Raw genomic sequence first — 17,788 nt, forward strand, 5'->3', positions numbered from 1 at the left:
AAGATTCCGTAAAATTAAATGAAATGACAAAAATATCCTCAAGATATCTCCCATTTAGAAGGTCAAAATAGGAAACTAAATTTAACCCTACTCTTTCGTTTTATTTCGGATCTCAAAACCAAACCAAGACCCAAGAAAACCCCCTCTCTTTCTATCTTCTATATAATTCCGTGCCATCGCTCGTGTGAGCATCAACGAAGCAGATCGCTATTTGCTTTATTATCCATATCAATAAAATTATATGTATTTATAATAAATACTAATTAGAGTAAATGATGATGAGTCACCATGCGATTATATAATTTTAAATTAAGTATAAAACATCAAATCATATGATAATATATGATTATTGATATTTACATTGATAGTCATTAGATGTGCACATATTATCACTCATAAGGAATTTAGCGTTCTTTTCGCAAAAAAAAAAAGAAAGAAAGAAAGATTTATATCAATAGCCAATATATTTACAATAAAACTATATATACCCATTTTTTGGTACACAATTTATGTACACAAATGAGATGTTATCATATGATTGAATATTTCTTTATCATATGATGACACATGTTTTAAAACCACTTAATTACATAATGACACATCACTGTGTACATGAATTGTGTACCAAAATGGATACACATGACATTGCTCATATATTTATAAGCAGAGTAATATTGTTATACATAATGGACTATTGGTTTTTACAATGGTTTCGATTGGATTGATTTTTTTTATGAACTTGAATCTAGGAAGGCACTTAAAAGTTGCTAAAAGTTTGTAACTAAAGGCTTATTTTTGAATCATGAATTCTTTAATGGGATGTTTAGTGGTGTAAGTTTTACACCATGTATAATTTGATCTTAAATTTGTCAACACAACAATTATAAATCAATATCTTTGATGATTTTTGAATATGAATGCTAAATACTCAGCGTCTGTGGAAACATTCAACTTTGAACATACTTTGAAAAAGTTTACCTTTTGAAAAGGCCAAACGACTATTTCCCACCCAAGGTTTAGCGTTTTCTCAAAAGTCCCCCCTTTAACTATGGAAACACCAAACACCCACCCATGGCCGGTTAGATTTAACCAAACCCTAACTGTGGTAGGGGTAAAATCATCATTTTTGCTATAATATTAAAAATAAACTAAAATAGAATCTAATTTTGCCCCCCTAAACTTTAAAAACTAAAATTTTCCCCCACCCTAAGTTTTAAAAAATCACAGTTTCACCCTAGGGCTTGGTTTTGAAATCTCCGGCGACCTCTCCGGCTCCGTTGCCGACGGCCGCTCCCTCCCGAAGCAACCTCTCCTTCCGGCGATCTCTTTCCTCCCATTTGGAGGTCCGATCGACGCCCGGAGATGCCGTGGGAGACGAAGAACTTCGTCGGGAAGACGAAGTTCTTCGTCTTCCCAGACGAAGTTCTTCGTCTTCCCAGACGAAGACGACGCCGTCGTCTTCGTCTGGAAAGACGATCGTCTTCCCAAAAGATCTGGGAAGACGAAGAACTTTGTCTTCCCGATGAAGTTCTTCGTCTCCCACGACGTCTCCGGGCGCCGATCGGACCTCCAAATGGGAGGAAAGAGATCGCCGGAAGGAGAGGTTGCTTCGGGAGGGAGCGGCCGTCGGCAACGGAGCCGGAGAGGTCGCCGGAGATTTCAAAACCAAACCCTAGGGTGAAACTGCAATTTTTTAAAACTTAGGCGGGGGGAAAATTTCAGTTTTTAAAGTTTAGAGGGGCAAAAGAAGATAAAATTTTCAGACGTTAGGGTTTGGTTAAATCTAACTGGCAATGGGTGGGTATTTGGTGTTTCCATAGTTAAAGGGAGGACTTTTGAGAATACATCAAACCTTGGGTGGGAAATAGTCGTTTGGCCTTTTGAAAATCCTTGCTCGCATCTTGATTTGGACTTAAGTTGTGATTTGCCATTGAAGAGTTCTTATGAGGACAGTTACGATTTTAAGGTTATTTCTGGTAGAAGGTCTGGATGGCTGCTTCTGAAGAGAATAGTGCTTTGTTCCCAATTTTCATTTTGACAATAATTGCCCTGCCTTTAGTGCCTCATATTATTCTAAAGTTGTGCCGTGCTGCCTCTAAGGACATAAAGAGCATCCACTGTCAGTGTTCTGAGTGTGCTCAATCTGGGAAGTACCGGAAATCCGTATTTAAGTAGGTTAGTTATTGATCTTTTTTCGATAATCTTTGATATTTGATTGACCTATACCATTCACTTATGCAATGTGTTTGATTTTTTTTCACAGATCTCAAATTTCTCAACCTGTAGTAACTTGACACTGGTCCTGCTATGGGTTGTCATGATAGTACTCATTCATTACATTAAAAGTATGAGTGGTGAGGTAAGTCTTTTCTCAAAATTTTAACCAGTTCCCTGTAGGATCACTTGATAGTTGTGCTTTTATCAAAACTATGTTATATATTCTAGTAAAATGGTTTGCATTTTTTTTGTCTTTTACATAACACCCATTTATCTTGCATGGTTATTATTATTGTTATTTCTCTCTTCTTTCATGTAGATTCAAGCTTTTGAGCCATTCAGTATACTTGGATTAGAACCTGGAGCTTCAGATTCAGATATAAAAAAGGCCTATAGGAGACTCTCCATACAATACCATCCTGATAAAAACCCAGATCCAGGTTGATGGTGTTTCAGTTGTTTTATTTATATGAATGTGACTAGCTGACCTTGACTTTAAAAAGAAAAATGAGGTTTTATATATCAGACTGTGCTTGCTAATCATTGCTTTTTATATTTTCAGAGGCTCATACATATTTTGTGGAGTACATATCTGAGGCTTACCAAGCATTGACTGATCCTGTATCACGTGAGAATTTTGAAAAATATGGTCATCCAGATGGCAGACAGGTAATGATCAATTTATTACGCTTTAAAAACCTTCGTGAATTAGCATTTTATTTCCTCTGAAAATTTACCCATTCATTTAACAATAACCCCCTTAAAGCTAATATACCAGTTTGTTGATGCAGGGATTTCAAATTGGCATAGCTCTCAGTTGCTGCTAGACATTGATGGGGCATCTGATGGCATACTTTTATTTTGGATTGTTGGAGTTTGTATTCTCCTGCCATTGGTGATAGCTGTTATTTATCTCTCTAGGTCTTCAAAATATACAGGAAACTATGTAATACATCAAACACTGTCTACATACTATTACTTCATGAAACCTTCTTTGGCCCCAAGGTACATGTTTCTTCTCATTATTTTCTTACTTTTATTCTTGTCCTAAAGCAAGTTACCATATTAACCATATATTGTGTCAAATTAGGTATGCTGTGCATATATGGTATTGAATGTTGAAATATATCAAAGTAACTTTTTATGGGTGAGAACATGGGTTTGATGCAATTCTGAATTTTGCGTGGCATTTATGAAAAAGCATGATCACTATGGTTTCTATGCGAAGCCTCCATCCTAGTGTACTGACATTAACAGACAAAGCCATGTTATTTTTATCATAAGTGCCAACTATAAGTTAATGTCAGCTTTTGGCTTATAAGTTACCTGTACTCTTTACACATATCAGTTTTGAAGCTAGATGATACTCAAGATTGTGTATGATGCCTTACTGTTAGTTTGGAAGCATGAATATTGTCCATCTTTGCGAAACAACCAAATAAAGTTTTACAATTTTTCTTTTTTTGTTGATAGATCATGTTTATGTTTTGTATATGTATGCATATTTGTTTTCCTTATGTATACCTTGATTACACAGCAAAGTTATGGAAGTTTTCATCAAGGCTGCTGAATATATGGAAATTCCAGTCCGTAGGACTGAGAATGAACCTCTCCAGAAGCTTTTTATGTCAGTCAGGAGTGAATTGAATCTGGATCTTGAAAACATTAAGCAAGAGCAAGCAAAGTTCTGGAAGCAGCATCCTGCCCTAGTTAAATTAATTTTGTGAACCCTGATTTAGTCATATTGAGCCAAATGACAAAATGTTATTTGAACATTTTATGAGGGTTTAGATGCTTGCTTCTGCAATATTTTCTCTATACAGACAGAATTGTTGATTCAGGCTCAGTTAACTCGTGAATCAGATGCATTGTCCCCTGCTCTGCTAAGTGATTTCAGGCGTGTCCTTGAACTTGCACCTCGCCTCCTCGAAGAATTGATGAAGGTAACATTTGCTAATTGTGGATTATTTTCTCCAACTGGACATGATTCCTGATGAATCTACTTAATACTACAGCATCTTCTGTAAGCCTGCACTACTGTCTTCTTATTAAGAATATTGATAGAATGAGCATAATGCATCATTGACTTTGGGTAAGATTTTATTAATGCTCAACTTTGTGCAGATGACGCTTACTCCACACAATGCTCAGGGGCATGGATGGCTTAGGCCTGTAATTGGGGTTGTTGAGCTTTCTCAATGTATCATTCAGGTACTTAGTTATAAAAACTAGTTATTGATTAATCTTCATAATGGCATCTTTTTATTTCTTTTAGATAGCTACTAACAAGGACTTATTATCTATTATTTTGGATGTTTTTGTTCATTTATTGGTTTCTAATAACTTGAATATATTGGACAATGTACGTAACCACTAATCACATGCCAAGTTCCTGATTAATAGATGTTTGACTGCATTTTATACATCATGTACCCCTGCGTTAATTTAATTCTGCCTAACTTAATAGTTCCTTCTACACTTCTAGTATGCATGGTGGAAAATATTGTTTTCCTACTTGGTAAATTATCTTGTTAATTTTAAAGTTGCCAGTTTGCTCTAGGCGCTAATGTACTATGGTTGCCTCATATCTGTAATCACTATCCTTGCATCTTTTTGGTCTAGAAAAATTTCATGTGTGCAGATTTGGTTTCAGAAACATTTCAGCAGTTCTTTAAGCATTGCTGCATGTGTGTTGTTTGTTATTCGATATTTATTTATTCGTTTTGTAGCTTGCTATCCCAACCTTTTTGTTACTGGTCTCACTAAGATTTCTGTTTAATGGACTTGATGCAGGCTGTTCCTCTAAGTTCAAGGAAGTCAACTGGAGGATACAGTGAAGGTAGTGCACCCTTCTTGCAGCTGCCACATTTTAGTGAGGCTGTTGTCAAAAAGATATCTCGCAAGGTCAGTGCCTTAAACATTGTGTTTAATCATGATATGGCAGAAATTAATCTTTTAATTCAGCCTTTTGTTTGCTGTCAATTTAGCAATTATATTTTTACAATTTATTGCTGCTCACGCCAGTTTTATGGCTTTTCTGCTTTGAAGGAAGATATTCTGATGTAATTTCTTCCAATTGGTTTAAATATCATACTATATTTAGCCATTGTGAAGTTATTAGAATATAGCTAATATCTTGAATTTGACTGGATTAAACCCAATGAAATTTCTTGGCAATTGACCAAAGAAAATAAAAAGTTGCATTCTACATTTGTGTGCATAATTTTATGTAATTACGTTTTATGTTTTGGAAGATTTCCAAACTTATTTAGCTTCCTCTGCAAGCAATGGTTCTGAGTCATATAGATGTTATGGAGTTGATTTGTTTTTTCTTATTACAAGCCTGAATGTTCTTATGAACCTTCTTATTGAGACGAAATTGTAATACTATTTTGAATTAACTGAATTAAGTGCATCGGTTATCTATGCTTTATGAGCCATTTATTTTGATTTTATATAAAGAGTTCTTGGCTTCAACTGCAGAAGGTGAGAACATTTCAGGAGCTCCGAGACACGACTCTGCAAGATCGTGCTGAGTTGCTCATTCAAGTAGGTGGATTTTCGCCTGCGGAAGTTCAGGATGTTGAGATGGTTTTGGAAATGGTGCCTTCTGTAACAGTTGAAGTTATCTGTGAGACTGAGGGTGAAGAGTGTATACAGGAGGGTGATATCGTCACAGTTCAAGCTTGGGTGACTCTTAAACGTGCTAGTGGCCTGATTGGTGCTCTGCCTCACGCCCCGAACTATCCATTCCACAAGGAGGAAAATTTCTGGTTTCTGCTTGCAGACTGTGTCTCAAATAATGTTTGGTTTTACCAAAAGGTGAATTTCATGGATGAAGCTGCTGCCATTACGGCAGCTTCAAAGGCAATTGAGGAGGCAATGGAGGGGTCAGGAGCTAGTGTGAAGGAGACAAGCGCTGCAGTTAGGGAAGCAGTTGATAAGGTACGGAGTGGCTCCAGACTGGTGACGGGAAAGATCCAGGCCCCAGCAGAGGGTAATTACAACTTAACTTGCTACTGCCTCTGTGACTCATGGATAGGTTGTGATAAAAAGGCAAACGTGAAGGTAAAAGTTCTGAAGCGAACTCGGGCTGGCACTCATGGTGGTCTTGTGTCCGATGAGGGACCCACTGTGGAGGATGGAGTGGATGAGGAAGAGGAGAATGAAGAAGAAGAGTACGATGATTATGAGAGTGAGTACAGTGAAGATGAGGAAGATGAGAAGGATACAAAAAAGAAGTGTGCTATCGCCAATGCCACTGCTGGTAAAAAAGGTAAGAAAGGAGGAAGACCGGAAGGTTCAGGCACAGATGATGAGTGAAACAAATCATTTGGTTGATCAATTAAAACAATGTTTTTATTTTTATTTTTTTGTTTTTTCATATATTTATTTTTTAAAATCAGCGAAAGTGAAAGAACTTAACAGCCATCACAATGATAGTCGTTTTACTGAGAGTATATATCACAGGAAAGCGAATCGGGAAATATGCTGTTATTTGCTTTGAATAATGTCTGATTATAAATACTTCATGCATTATCAATTGGGGGGCATCCGATGTCCTTCAGCTGTCACATTCTAGCAAGGGTGGCTGCTTGACAAAAACTAATGATGTCCTAGTTTACAGCATATTTTGTGAGCCAACCTTCACAACATTCACTTGACATGATCACAAAAAACACCAATTCCAACCACCTCCCAAGAAATGCAGATACAAAATTGAAGGATATGATCAGCCTGTGACATCATGTAGATAAGTTAGCTTCAGTGTCTTTGTTCGAAATTGCTTCAGCTTCCTCCTCGAACAATTCATTTCTATTTGCCTCAACCTCCTCAAATGATTCATCTGAATTTTCATTGGCTTCCTTGAATGATTCGCCTAGATATGCCTCGGCTTCCCCAAGTAATTCATTTGAATTCAGGTCAGTCTCCTTATTCTTAGCTTCTGCAACTAATCCTTTTGGATTCTGGGTTGTTTCCTTGTTTTTATTCATGCCTTCAATGGCACCATCAAACTCATTCATAGGCTTTGCTCGAAGCCTAACACGTTTTCCTTTTATGTATCGATATTCCCATGTAGGTGGTGGGTATTTCCTATTCAATTTCTTGTACTTGTCCAACATACCCAGCTTTTGGAAGACATTCCCCATCATGGTAACAATTGAAACGTTTGGTCGGACATTAAGCTCCTCCATATCAGCAAATACCTACATGAACGTATAACTAGGAATTACATTCCCAGACACAGTGGTAAACAGGTATGCAACATAAAAGCAACTAACTGACCAAAGTTGAACGGAAAAGATCAAACAAAAATTCAACATTGTGCATTATAGCGTACTAATAACCAGCACTACAAAATCTTGGTACTAATTGCAGATCTTATCTAGAAGAGCAATGCTACACATACACACATTTGGGATTGATATGTTATCATATGATTGAGTATTATTTTATCTTTAATTCAAAATACTTAATGATATGACGACACATCAAATATGCACTCAATTATATGCTCAAAAGTGTGCGCACATAATTTTATTTTATTTAGAATCAACATTTCCCCAATCTAGAAACACTAAGCTAGTACTTTTAATTATATATAATATGCATTTGAAAAATTATTAAGACTGAGGCATAATTCTAGCTACTCTAATAAGTCTCCTTCACCATGAGCAATATAATTTAATCACATCCAACAACCAAACGGAGTTCAACTACAGAGAAAGAGAGTTCATGGCAATACCTCAAACATCTTGTCATACATGTCCCTATGATAGTAAATGGAAATCATTTTATCAAAAAACACGCGCGGGGTGCCTTCTAGCTTATCTGAAAATATTTTAGCCCAAAGTTCTTCAGCTTCATCAAGTCTCCCATCCTCTGATAAAGCATTCAATAAAGTTAAATAGGTCCCCATCGTTCTCCCTTGGCCCTTGCTCAACATCCATTTTGTAACCTACAACAATTCCATCGTATATGTTTTACAATAAAACTGTGTAAACAATAAGTATTAATTTATGTATTAATAATGCCGTGTCACTATATGATTGAATGATTTTAATTAAAAATAAAATAATATCAAATAATATAATGACATATCATCGTTAATACACAAATTAGTACTCATTGTTAGTGTGGATAATCTTAATGCTTTATTGGAAATATATAATACAGAAGCCACTAGAAGGAAAAGAGAAAAAGATTAGCAAGTTTCTAATACCTGAATTATCCTCTTCCATTCTTTTTCATTCTCAAGAGTCTTCAATGCTTTCTTCACCGTAACAAGAGGAAACTCCAATTCCCAAGCAATGAATGAATCAAGAGCCCCATAGATTTCCTCTTTGACATTTGACAATTCCTTTATCTACATAAGCATTGACTAAAAAAGATTATCATCTCTAGAAGCAAAGTTACATCAACTTTCAGTCGATTAATTGTCCTTAAAAAATGTTCATTGAACTAGTAAAGTTAGCCAAAACATTATAGAACCAACCAAAAGGGCAAACTTCAAATTTATCAATTTCATTATAAGGTAATACACAACCAAAACTACAAAGGAATAAAAGTAAAAAGAGGGATAAAATTTAGAGTAACTTACACAAGTGACAAGCTTCGCCGACTTGGAGATAGTCCCAATTCTCTTTCTTGTTTTCCATACCCGAGGATATCTTGGTCTCGGGCCTTTTGCAGAACATACCTGAAAATTGTTATAAATTATTATAACAGGTAATCTGATATCCAGGAACTAAGTGACCAAAAATTTATGAAATTGAAAACCTTCTAGTTCTCACACTAAATTTCACTTAATTTACTTCTCTCTCACACTTGCATTCGAATAAATCAAACAACAATTTTAAGAAACCATACCCATTGAGAAACAAAAATTGTTCAGTCGATGAAAAGTAACATATGATTGAGTGATAATCACATTGATACATATCATCAATAGTATACAAATTAGTAATCATTTTCAACGCATGGAGTCTTACTTAATTTCTAAAGGATAAACCGCAACTACCAATTAATTGAAAACCTTACCACAACACTGCTGATATTCCCAGAACTCTTGGAAAATTCCAAACTTTTAGTGAAGATGGGCAAAGAATATCTCAAACAAAGCATCCTGTCAACGCAAGACAAAGACTTTATTAGTTCTTAATAAATTAACCTCCTCACTGCAACTGCAATTATTAAATTGAACCAGAAAGGAATCATTTCTACAGCATAAAGGAACTTTCGCTATTGTAAACTAAACCCAATACATACAAATTTTCCTATAGGAAGAAAAATTTGCAACTTTAAATTCACAGCGGATATTTTGTGTTGAAAAAATAGCACTTATCACTCACTTTTTGATAACGCCTCTGTTTGGTTACTGAGAAAATAAATGTTTTCTCATTGCTTGAATCCTGAGAAAGTTGAAGATGTTGTCGAAACAAGAGAGGGTGAGTCGAACGAAGATTTTTTTTCCCTTTTATAAAATCGTCTTTTCTCTGTTTTTCCCTAAGATTTTCTCTCTGAATTTGTTTTCTTATTATTTTCCATCACATCCGAACAGGTAAAATACGGTGCAAAACGCTGCGTTTTGACTGTACTAACTTCTTGCCACGTGTAGCTAAGTTGTACACGACTGTACTTGAAGAAAATTTTATTGTTGTACATGATTGCTGCCTTGCACCTCATCCTTTCGCGGCCTCTCCTCTAGCTAGAGAAGAAGTGCTTGTGCAACACAATATAAAAATATTTGAAAAATGATGATGATGATGATTGAATCAACTATGGCCGTCCGATTTCCCGGCAGCCCTAGTTTCTGTTCCTCCTCTGCGGTATCTCGTAATTCTCTCGTTGTCTATATAAACATTCAAACGTGCACTTTCTCTTTTACTTTTCTCACATTTTCTCAGGAAACAAACACAGCTTTAATTTTGAAACTCCTAAACATTTTTGTTTGTAGATTATCGTTCTATCTCTACCTCGGAGGAAGCTTCCGGTGTCCACGTCACCTCACGCCGGCTCGCGCACTCTGGTTGTTTCAACACTCCTCGGTACCGTATCTTATTCTAACTCTTTGTTCGGTTTTTTTTTTTTCAGTTCGTTTTTTTTAATTGCTAGAAGTTAATAGAAAAACGACTTGAAAATGTCTTTGCAATGCACAGAAGCATTAGACGAATAGAACTAAAATTTGGAAAGAACACATTTGGAGGCGCTTTTGTGTACGTTTTCTGCAAAAGAAAATAGAAGTGCTTTCTTAAATAGCTTATCAAAGTACTTTAGCTGTAAAAAATGGTACTTACTAAGTAACATTCTGAATAGAGGTCATCATAGAAATGCTTTCAATAGTATACAAAAGCACTCAGAAGCAAACTGTTAGTTTCTTAGTATTTTGTTAAGGTTTGCAGATGTTAAGATGGTAGTGAATGTGATGATTAACTTGCAGGAATAGATTTCAAAGATTAAATGGCAACTCCTTCATGAGAAGAACTAGTCGTATAAGGAATAGGACTCGGGTATCAGCAGAGCATTTGGGCTCAGCGTCAGATCCTGGGAAGCAGAATGGGAGGCCATGGTATCATCCTTTTGAGGACATTTCAAAGTCAGCATCAGAGAATAGTGGGGATGCTAGACTAACAGACGCAGAAACTGCTAGGACCGTTATTGAGGTATTATGTTAATTGACTTGGTAAAAGAGACTCCTTCAATGATGGATGGTTTTTGAATCACATGAATGCAGAAACAATAGACTGGAATGTGTGATCTTTACCATCACCACGTTATTTATATTTGAAATCTAAGTCATTGTGTTAAACCTTTTGATAGGTAGATGTCCAATCTTATTGATTCAGAACTAATCAGGCTACAATATTAGATCAGATCTGTGATGATAATCTGCATATTTAGATGTCTTACCAGGATACTATGCTTGAGCACTCTACTTTCAAACTATGAAAGAAAATGCATTTGAAATCAGCTTCTGGAAACTCTTTGTTCCAATAAATGCCTTAAATTCACAACATTTATACAATAGTCTGCATTGCTGTTTTCAGATAGTTTGCATACCCAATGTTTCTTGTAATGTCTCATGGCCAGGTGAATGGTAAGGCAACAATGATGTTTACAGATTTGATCAATGATGAAGTCCATGATAATGTTATTTGGTCAGAAGTGCCTTATTTAACTGATGAACATGGAAGTAAGTTAAGATATAAAGTTTGTCACTCATGTTTATTTTTAGCTGTTTGAGCTTGACATCCTCATCTGGTGAACTGAAGCATTAGTGTGATCTGGGTTGTGTTACAGATATATACTTTCAAGTGAAGCACGAGGAGGACATTTTGCGAAGCCTAACTTCAGAGAATAACTTTGTGGTATGGAACTTATTATCCTCAATAGCATGGTCACCTATTATATGCTTGTTTGTAAAACCACTAACATAGACATCACAAAGTGATGTTTGGATGATGTAACAGCTTATTTTTAACATAAGAGGCAGATTAATGTTGTCTAGGCTGGTAAACAAGAAAGAATATGTGCTGATAGAAAATTCAGTATTCTGGTTTTGACGGGCTACTCCTTTGTCTCGTATTAAAGTCATTTAGAAACACAATTATATTGGTACTGATACTTTTACAATAATATTTTGGTTCACTGAGATGTGTAAGTACATGTGCATTTCGCATACACCTCTGTGTGTTGCTTATGGCTCACTATGTTCCTATTCGATGCAGCAAGTGATAATTGGCCTTGATACTACAGAAATGATCAAGGAGATGGAGTTACCAGGTCCATCAGAAATTGATTTTGGAATTGAAGAGGTTGAAGGTGAAGATAGTGATGTTGAAGATGACGAGGAAGATGAAGAAGAGGAAGATGACAGTTATGATGATGTGTGTTTTCTTTTCCTTGTGAGATTTATTTTGGATTTATCCTTTAAAAAAATGTTCTAGCTATGTAGCAGGACCCAATATGTGCAAAGTTCTTGTTTGCAGGAATGGGTTGATGTTCTTGAGGATGTAGATGATGATGAAGATGAAGATGAGACACTTGGAGACTGGGCAAATTTGGATACTATGCGTTCTTCTCATCCAATGTATTTTGCCAAAAAGCTTGCTGAGGTAATTGTCCATTGATGTTTGATTCTTTGTCTGAGCAAGTGGAAATGGTTTTAGGAAGATAACCTCAAATTCATGTCTTTGTAAGATAATTGCATTTACGAATATTTCTTCATTGTGATTTTTATGTGCCACCTTGTAACGTCTTGCAAGTAAAATGTAATTCTGATTACTATGGTGAAGTCTTTAGTGAGCTTTTCTTTTCTTTTTTCCATTTATTTTACATACAGGTTGCTTTAGATGATCCTGTAGATTGGATGGAGGAGCCTCCAGCTGGACTAGCTATTCAAGGCTTCTTAAGTCCTGCTTTAATTGAAGAACAGTCTGACATCCAAAAGCATCTATCTAGCAATCAGTCACATGATGCTGATATTGATCAGGTTTGGAAAGCTGTAGAAAATGAACCAGAAAATCTTCATATAGTCAGTGGTCATAGACATGGATCAGAGTCATCCAAAGACAATTCGATCTCAGAAGAAGAGTCAAAGAAGGTTGATATGCCAATGAAAGGGACTTCATTTTACAAGTTGGAGATGATTAAAATTCAGCTTATTTTGGCGGATGGATACCAGGTATATAAGATGTTTCTGTATTTAAAGCTGTGTTGTGGCATGTGATTGTTTTCTTGTCAAGTTTTGGTTAATGCAGAAACATATTATTATTGACATCTTGAAATATAAAATCCTTCTCTGGATCATGGTGGTTACTATATTATCAGCAAGCAGAAAGGAATGCTGGTATAGTTCTTAAAAATGATTAATGCTTTTCATGGGATAACAAATACTAGTTCTGCTGAGTGAGGTTGCTTCCTAGTTTTGGTACTTACCATAATCTTACAGTTGGATGATTCTGACATTTTCATTACTGAAATTAGTTCAGGCCCTAAAATCAGGTCATTTATAGAGATTTTTTTTCCTATTTCAGCATTTTTCAAATATGTTGTACTTGAAGAATATAAGGTATTACTATTAAGGTCTGGAGATATGCTCATGGAATTGTTAATCAAGAAAAAATTGTTGCCCCCTTGTTGCTTTGGAGGATCTCTGTACAGTTTCTTTAATATGAGCTGTTGCTTCCATGTTAGAAATAGAGTTAGACTTGCTTGAAGATAATTATTTGACTCTGCTTCTCCATAGGCTATTGTTGAAGTAGAAGATGTCAGGAAAGCTCAACCTGATGCTATTGTGCACTCAGCAGCCAAAATTATATCTCATCTGAAAGCTGGTGGAGAAAAGACTACACAAGCTCTCAAATCTCTTTGTTGGATATCCAAGGGCATTCAAGTAGAGGTAATATAATTGCTGATAGAGTTTTTGAAATCTTTTGGGCAAATGAGTTGTTTTTTGTGCAAATGATTGAACAGTTGTTATCTTTGCCATTTCAAGTTACAGTAAATTGGTAATTCTATCTGCTGTTAGGTGTTGTAGGAGGGCATTAGAACATGTTAGCCTTTGATTTATTTTGAAAAGAATTGCAAGGGCTTAGGTTGCCTTCAACAACGGTTGAAGATAATCGTGCTTTCTACCCAAGAACATATTATACTTTGATCTTTTCATGAATTTTTTTGAAAGGGTATAGCTATCCAACACTATAGAAGATCATCGTGCTTGTGACCATCTTTTTCTCTCTCCTTTCTTTTTAAACCTACCGCACTATGTCCCAATTGCCCCGTCATAGTGGAGACTCAAACTTGGGGCCATTGCCAAGCTTGAATGAACTCCCTCGCACTAGGTCAAAGCTTAGTTTTTTGTTTTTTTCTCCCTACCCCATCCTATCCCCAAAGGCCCTATTGTTGGAGACTTGAACTTGGGCTATAGCCAAGGCTAAATGAACTCCCTTTTACTAGGTCAAACTTTTGGGGGTTCTTGCTACCCTCTATTGCATGTTGGCTTTTTTCTTATTAGAGAAGATAGTATCATTTTTTTTTCACCTTCTAAGTAGTTTTAAGTCCACCTTTTACGATTTGTGAAGTTCTTTTATTGATTTATGACTGTTCTTCCTTGCAATTTGCATCAGGAGGTAGCACTTATTGCCATAGATTCTCTTGGATTTGACTTGAGAGTTTGTTCAGGGACACAAGTCCAGACGTTGCGATTTGCATTTAAAACACCGGTATGGCAGCAAAATTTTATGCTTCTTTCCATATTTTTGCTCAGTTTTGGTGGGAAAGTTATTTCAAAGGGAAAAGGACTATTTCCCACCCAAATTTTAGCCCAATTTCAAATCCACACCCACGGGAGATGAAAAATCTAAATTCCCACCTATGGCCAAACTTCTATTAATTTTTTCTGTGAAGTGGAGGGGTAAAATAGTTATTTTACTGTTTATATTAAAAATTATAAAGTTTATTACTTTTCACCCCCTCTTAGAGTTTAAAAACTAATATTTCACCTTTACCTAAAGTTTTTAAACTTTGAAAAGTAACATTTTCACCTCTAAACTTAGGGTTTCCATATCTTTCAAAACTCAGTCACCCCCCCCCCCCCATAACTTTCAAAAATAGCAGTTTTACCCCCACTCTTTAACTTCATCTTCTAGCGTCATCTCCGGTGTCGTCTCCAACCTCTTCCTTTTCCTGGTGCGACGAAGAGATATTTATCTCCTTGTCGCACGGTGTGACGAAGAGACGAAGATCTCTTCGTCGCACTATGCAACGAAGAGACAAAGATCTCTTCGTCACACCAACGTGCGATGAAGAGATCTCTCTTTGTCACACAACCCAGGTGACGAAGGTCGATGTCATCCTTCGTTGTCTGTCGTGTCATCTAGAGGTGACGACGAAGGACGACGAAGCGTTGTCCTTCGTCTGTTCATCCAAATCTAGACGGCGATGAAGGTTCCTCCTTCGTTGTCCTTTGTAGTACAAGAAGGGAGATCGGTGGAAAAAGTCAGTCGTCGGTGGTGGCCGGATAAGGAAACAAACTCTATAGGTGAAATCTAAACTTTTCAAACTTTGAGGACGGGTTGAAGTGTTAGTTTTTAAAACCTGAAGAGGGAAAATGATAAAAATTTTAAAGTTTTAAATTTTATAGGTAAAATAACGATTTTACCCCTGTCTTTAACTGAAAATTTAGACAACAGTTTGGTCATGGGTGAGAGTTTGGATTTTTCATCTTTTGTGGGTGTGACTTTGAGATTGGATTAAAATTTGGGTGGGAAATACTCTTTTTCCCTATTTTCAAATTATTGCAGTCTGCATTCAGTGTCTCAACCAAATATTAGGGCCTTCTAATATACCTATGTTTGGACAGAGAAGAGGTGAGTATTTTACTTGTCAATTGTGCCACCAATGTTTTGTTATCACATAGGGGTGGGTTTGAGTCGAATAAAACTCGAGCTCGGTACAATAACAAGCAAAACTCAAGTTAAGTTTGGATTGATACTTTAGTCAAGTCAAAATTGATCAAAATAACGTTGTTTTGATATATATTAGTCAAAAATATATTATTTAAATTGATTCAAATCAAGCTCTTCCAAACTTATAAGCTTGATAAGTTGAACACTCTTTAAACTTGAATTCAAACTCAACAATACATAACCCTTTAGGCTCGAGCTCAATTGAACTGGAGTCAATCAGTTTGAATCCACCTTTATTGTGAAGTTCTTAACTATTGTAATGCTTATCTGTGCTCCTACATCAGGGACAAATAGGTTGGTCTTAAATTTAGGTAGGGAAAGCACCATCATCAAATAGGTTAGTGTTTGGGATAGGACAAGAACTGCTCTACGCCTGCTCAGTCTTGGCTTGATGTTTAATTCGAACGAGTCAAATTTACAAGTCAAGTTGGTTTGAATTCAATAAATTTTTTGTAGGCAACTTTTCTTCTTCTCTGATGCTTTCTAGTGACTTCTCTAACAACCTTATCACCAGCTCAAGTTTGTTCTAATTGGACTTTTTGTATTTGAGTTGGGTTTAAATTGACCTCTGATTGGATTAAATTCGAATCCACCCCAATTTTCGTAGCAACTACGTAACCTCTGGCAGTCACTAGCTACGTAGGCCTTTGCTCTGCGACAGTCTTCTTTTTGAATGGAATATCCAATGACTGGAAGATTGATTTATGGGTGCCAATAATTTTCACTTTACAGGCTACTTCAGAGTACAGTGCAGAGAGACAGCTTAATGACCTACTATTTCCAAGGATCAATTCAAAGCCACAACAACAGAAACAGACAGACATAAGAAAATGAATGCCTGCATCAAAATCTAGTTTATTTTTGGCTTTTTTTTTCGTACATTATTGGGCCAAATGTTCAATGTGGCCAATTTTTGTATTTCTGGGATGCTAGCATAACATGAGAACCCATTCATTTCCCAGTGTTCTCAATTTACTGCAGATCCATACTGAGTATTTATTTAGATATTCATATAATGTATCATAACATGATTCAATATTATTATATTATTAATTTAAAATAACTCAATTAAACAATAACATATGTGAGTATACAATTAAATACTCAAAACTAGGTATACATAGTATTATTTCATTGGAAAAAGATTCACTAGGGTTGGTTTTATCCAAATCAAGTTGAGCTCATGCCGCCTAAGCTCAAGCTCGGCATGTTTCAAAGGATTCGAGTTTGAATTCAGTTCGAGTTTTAAACTTGGTTAGTATTAAAACAATGTTGTTTTAATGTATATTGATTAAGACGATTTTGTTTTTATCTAAGTTTACAGACTTGTGAGCTAAAGTTTGTGCTCAAAAATATTTAATTCTTAAATTCAAGTTTGTTTCGGGCTTGTTCAAGTTCGAATTTGAATAAATTCGATTTGAATCTAATCTTAGGGCTCACATTGGAAGAAGATTCACTTAATCTGTTATAGACAAGGTCAATACAATTGTAAAAATCTCACATTAGGCGATCCAACTAGGAATTGGGTTCAAGCTAATTTTGGCCAAGATCTATAAAGCCACAGAGGCCAGGGTTCGTCTGGAAGTTAAGTTGGAGAGCATGTAACTTCTGTTGGAGTTTTGGGGAAAGTAACAAGTTTGACTGCCCTTGTAGGTTAAAAAAAGGGGAGGATCATCAGCCGGGCACGAGAGAGGATGAAGGCTAAACGTCGTAGTTTTGACGAATTGGTGTCTTGATTGTCCGCGAGACTTTCGGGAGTTGCCGGAGAATGGTATGGAGTGAGTCAGCTGAGATGAAGTTGGGGCGGTTTTTGTGTTGAGATTTAAATCACTGGATGAAAGAAATGAGCAACTACGTTGTGCTGTTTTTTTTTTTTCTTTTTGCTGAGGGAAAAAGGAACAAGTAATATTATATATATAAATAAATTATACAAATTTTTATATATAATCTGATATGATAATATATAATTGAATAATTTTGAAATAAGAAAAAAAGTAAATAATTACATCATCTAATCATAAATTGCTATCTCAATTTATATATAAAAAATTGTGCAATTTATTTATAAACATAGTTTTATTTTAAAGGAAGTTGTGCAATTG

General features: G+C 35.9%; 2 protein-coding genes and 1 pseudogene across 3 annotated transcripts; 2 read left to right on the forward strand and 1 right to left on the reverse strand.

The window, feature by feature from the left end:
* The first annotated feature begins 1,909 nt into the window (after nucleotides 1–1,909).
* On the forward strand, nucleotides 1,910–6,706 carry LOC123225539 (annotated as a pseudogene).
* LOC123225538 (pentatricopeptide repeat-containing protein At4g21190) lies at nucleotides 6,682–9,756 on the reverse strand. The gene is made up of 6 exons (XM_044649542.1): nucleotides 9,570–9,756; nucleotides 9,259–9,343; nucleotides 8,819–8,917; nucleotides 8,441–8,584; nucleotides 7,964–8,176; nucleotides 6,682–7,424 (listed from the first exon to the last, which is right to left on the reverse strand). Exons 2-6 carry the CDS (start codon nucleotides 9,340–9,342, stop codon nucleotides 6,963–6,965), a joined length of 1,002 nt encoding a protein of 333 aa, XP_044505477.1. The 5' UTR covers nucleotide 9,343; nucleotides 9,570–9,756; the 3' UTR covers nucleotides 6,682–6,962.
* Nucleotides 9,757–9,881: 125 nt separating this feature from the next.
* LOC123225537 (uncharacterized protein At3g49140-like) lies at nucleotides 9,882–16,727 on the forward strand. 2 transcript variants are annotated; one of them, XM_044649539.1, is made up of 11 exons: nucleotides 9,883–10,053; nucleotides 10,175–10,265; nucleotides 10,658–10,880; nucleotides 11,308–11,410; nucleotides 11,518–11,585; nucleotides 11,946–12,104; nucleotides 12,207–12,332; nucleotides 12,560–12,901; nucleotides 13,466–13,618; nucleotides 14,346–14,441; nucleotides 16,419–16,727. In XM_044649539.1, exons 1-11 carry the CDS (start codon nucleotides 9,972–9,974, stop codon nucleotides 16,518–16,520), a joined length of 1,545 nt encoding a protein of 514 aa, XP_044505474.1. In that variant the 5' UTR covers nucleotides 9,883–9,971; the 3' UTR covers nucleotides 16,521–16,727. The 2 variants fall into 2 exon arrangements, with proteins under 2 accessions (XP_044505475.1, XP_044505474.1); XM_044649540.1 differs by lacking the exon at nucleotides 14,346–14,441 and having other exon boundaries at nucleotides 9,882–10,053.
* The last annotated feature ends 1,061 nt before the right edge of the window (nucleotides 16,728–17,788 follow it).

This window comes from Mangifera indica, chromosome 9, assembly GCF_011075055.1.
Source record: "Mangifera indica cultivar Alphonso chromosome 9, CATAS_Mindica_2.1, whole genome shotgun sequence".
Lineage (NCBI taxonomy): Eukaryota > Viridiplantae > Streptophyta > Magnoliopsida > Sapindales > Anacardiaceae > Mangifera > Mangifera indica.

What these genes read in the sequence shown, in the direction of transcription:
- LOC123225537 (XM_044649539.1), top strand. Translation starts at nt 9,972, where the DNA reads ATGATGATGATGATGATTGAATCAACTATGGCCGTCCGATTTCCCGGC. An exon ending in TTCCTCCTCTGCGGTATCTC is followed by an intron (nt 10,054 to 10,174) that starts GTAATTCTCTCG and finishes TTTTGTTTGTAG; the next exon opens with ATTATCGTTCTATCTCTACC. An exon ending in TTTAACTGATGAACATGGAA is followed by an intron (nt 11,411 to 11,517) that starts GTAAGTTAAGAT and finishes GTTGTGTTACAG; the next exon opens with ATATATACTTTCAAGTGAAG.
- LOC123225538 (XM_044649542.1), bottom strand. Translation starts at nt 9,342, where the DNA reads ATGCTTTGTTTGAGATATTCTTTGCCCATCTTCACTAAAAGTTTGGAA. An exon ending in GGAATATCAGCAGTGTTGTG is followed by an intron (nt 8,918 to 9,258) that starts GTAAGGTTTTCA and finishes AACAATTTTCAG; the next exon opens with GTATGTTCTGCAAAAGGCCC. An exon ending in TGTATGACAAGATGTTTGAG is followed by an intron (nt 7,425 to 7,963) that starts GTATTGCCATGA and finishes ACGTTCATGTAG; the next exon opens with GTATTTGCTGATATGGAGGA.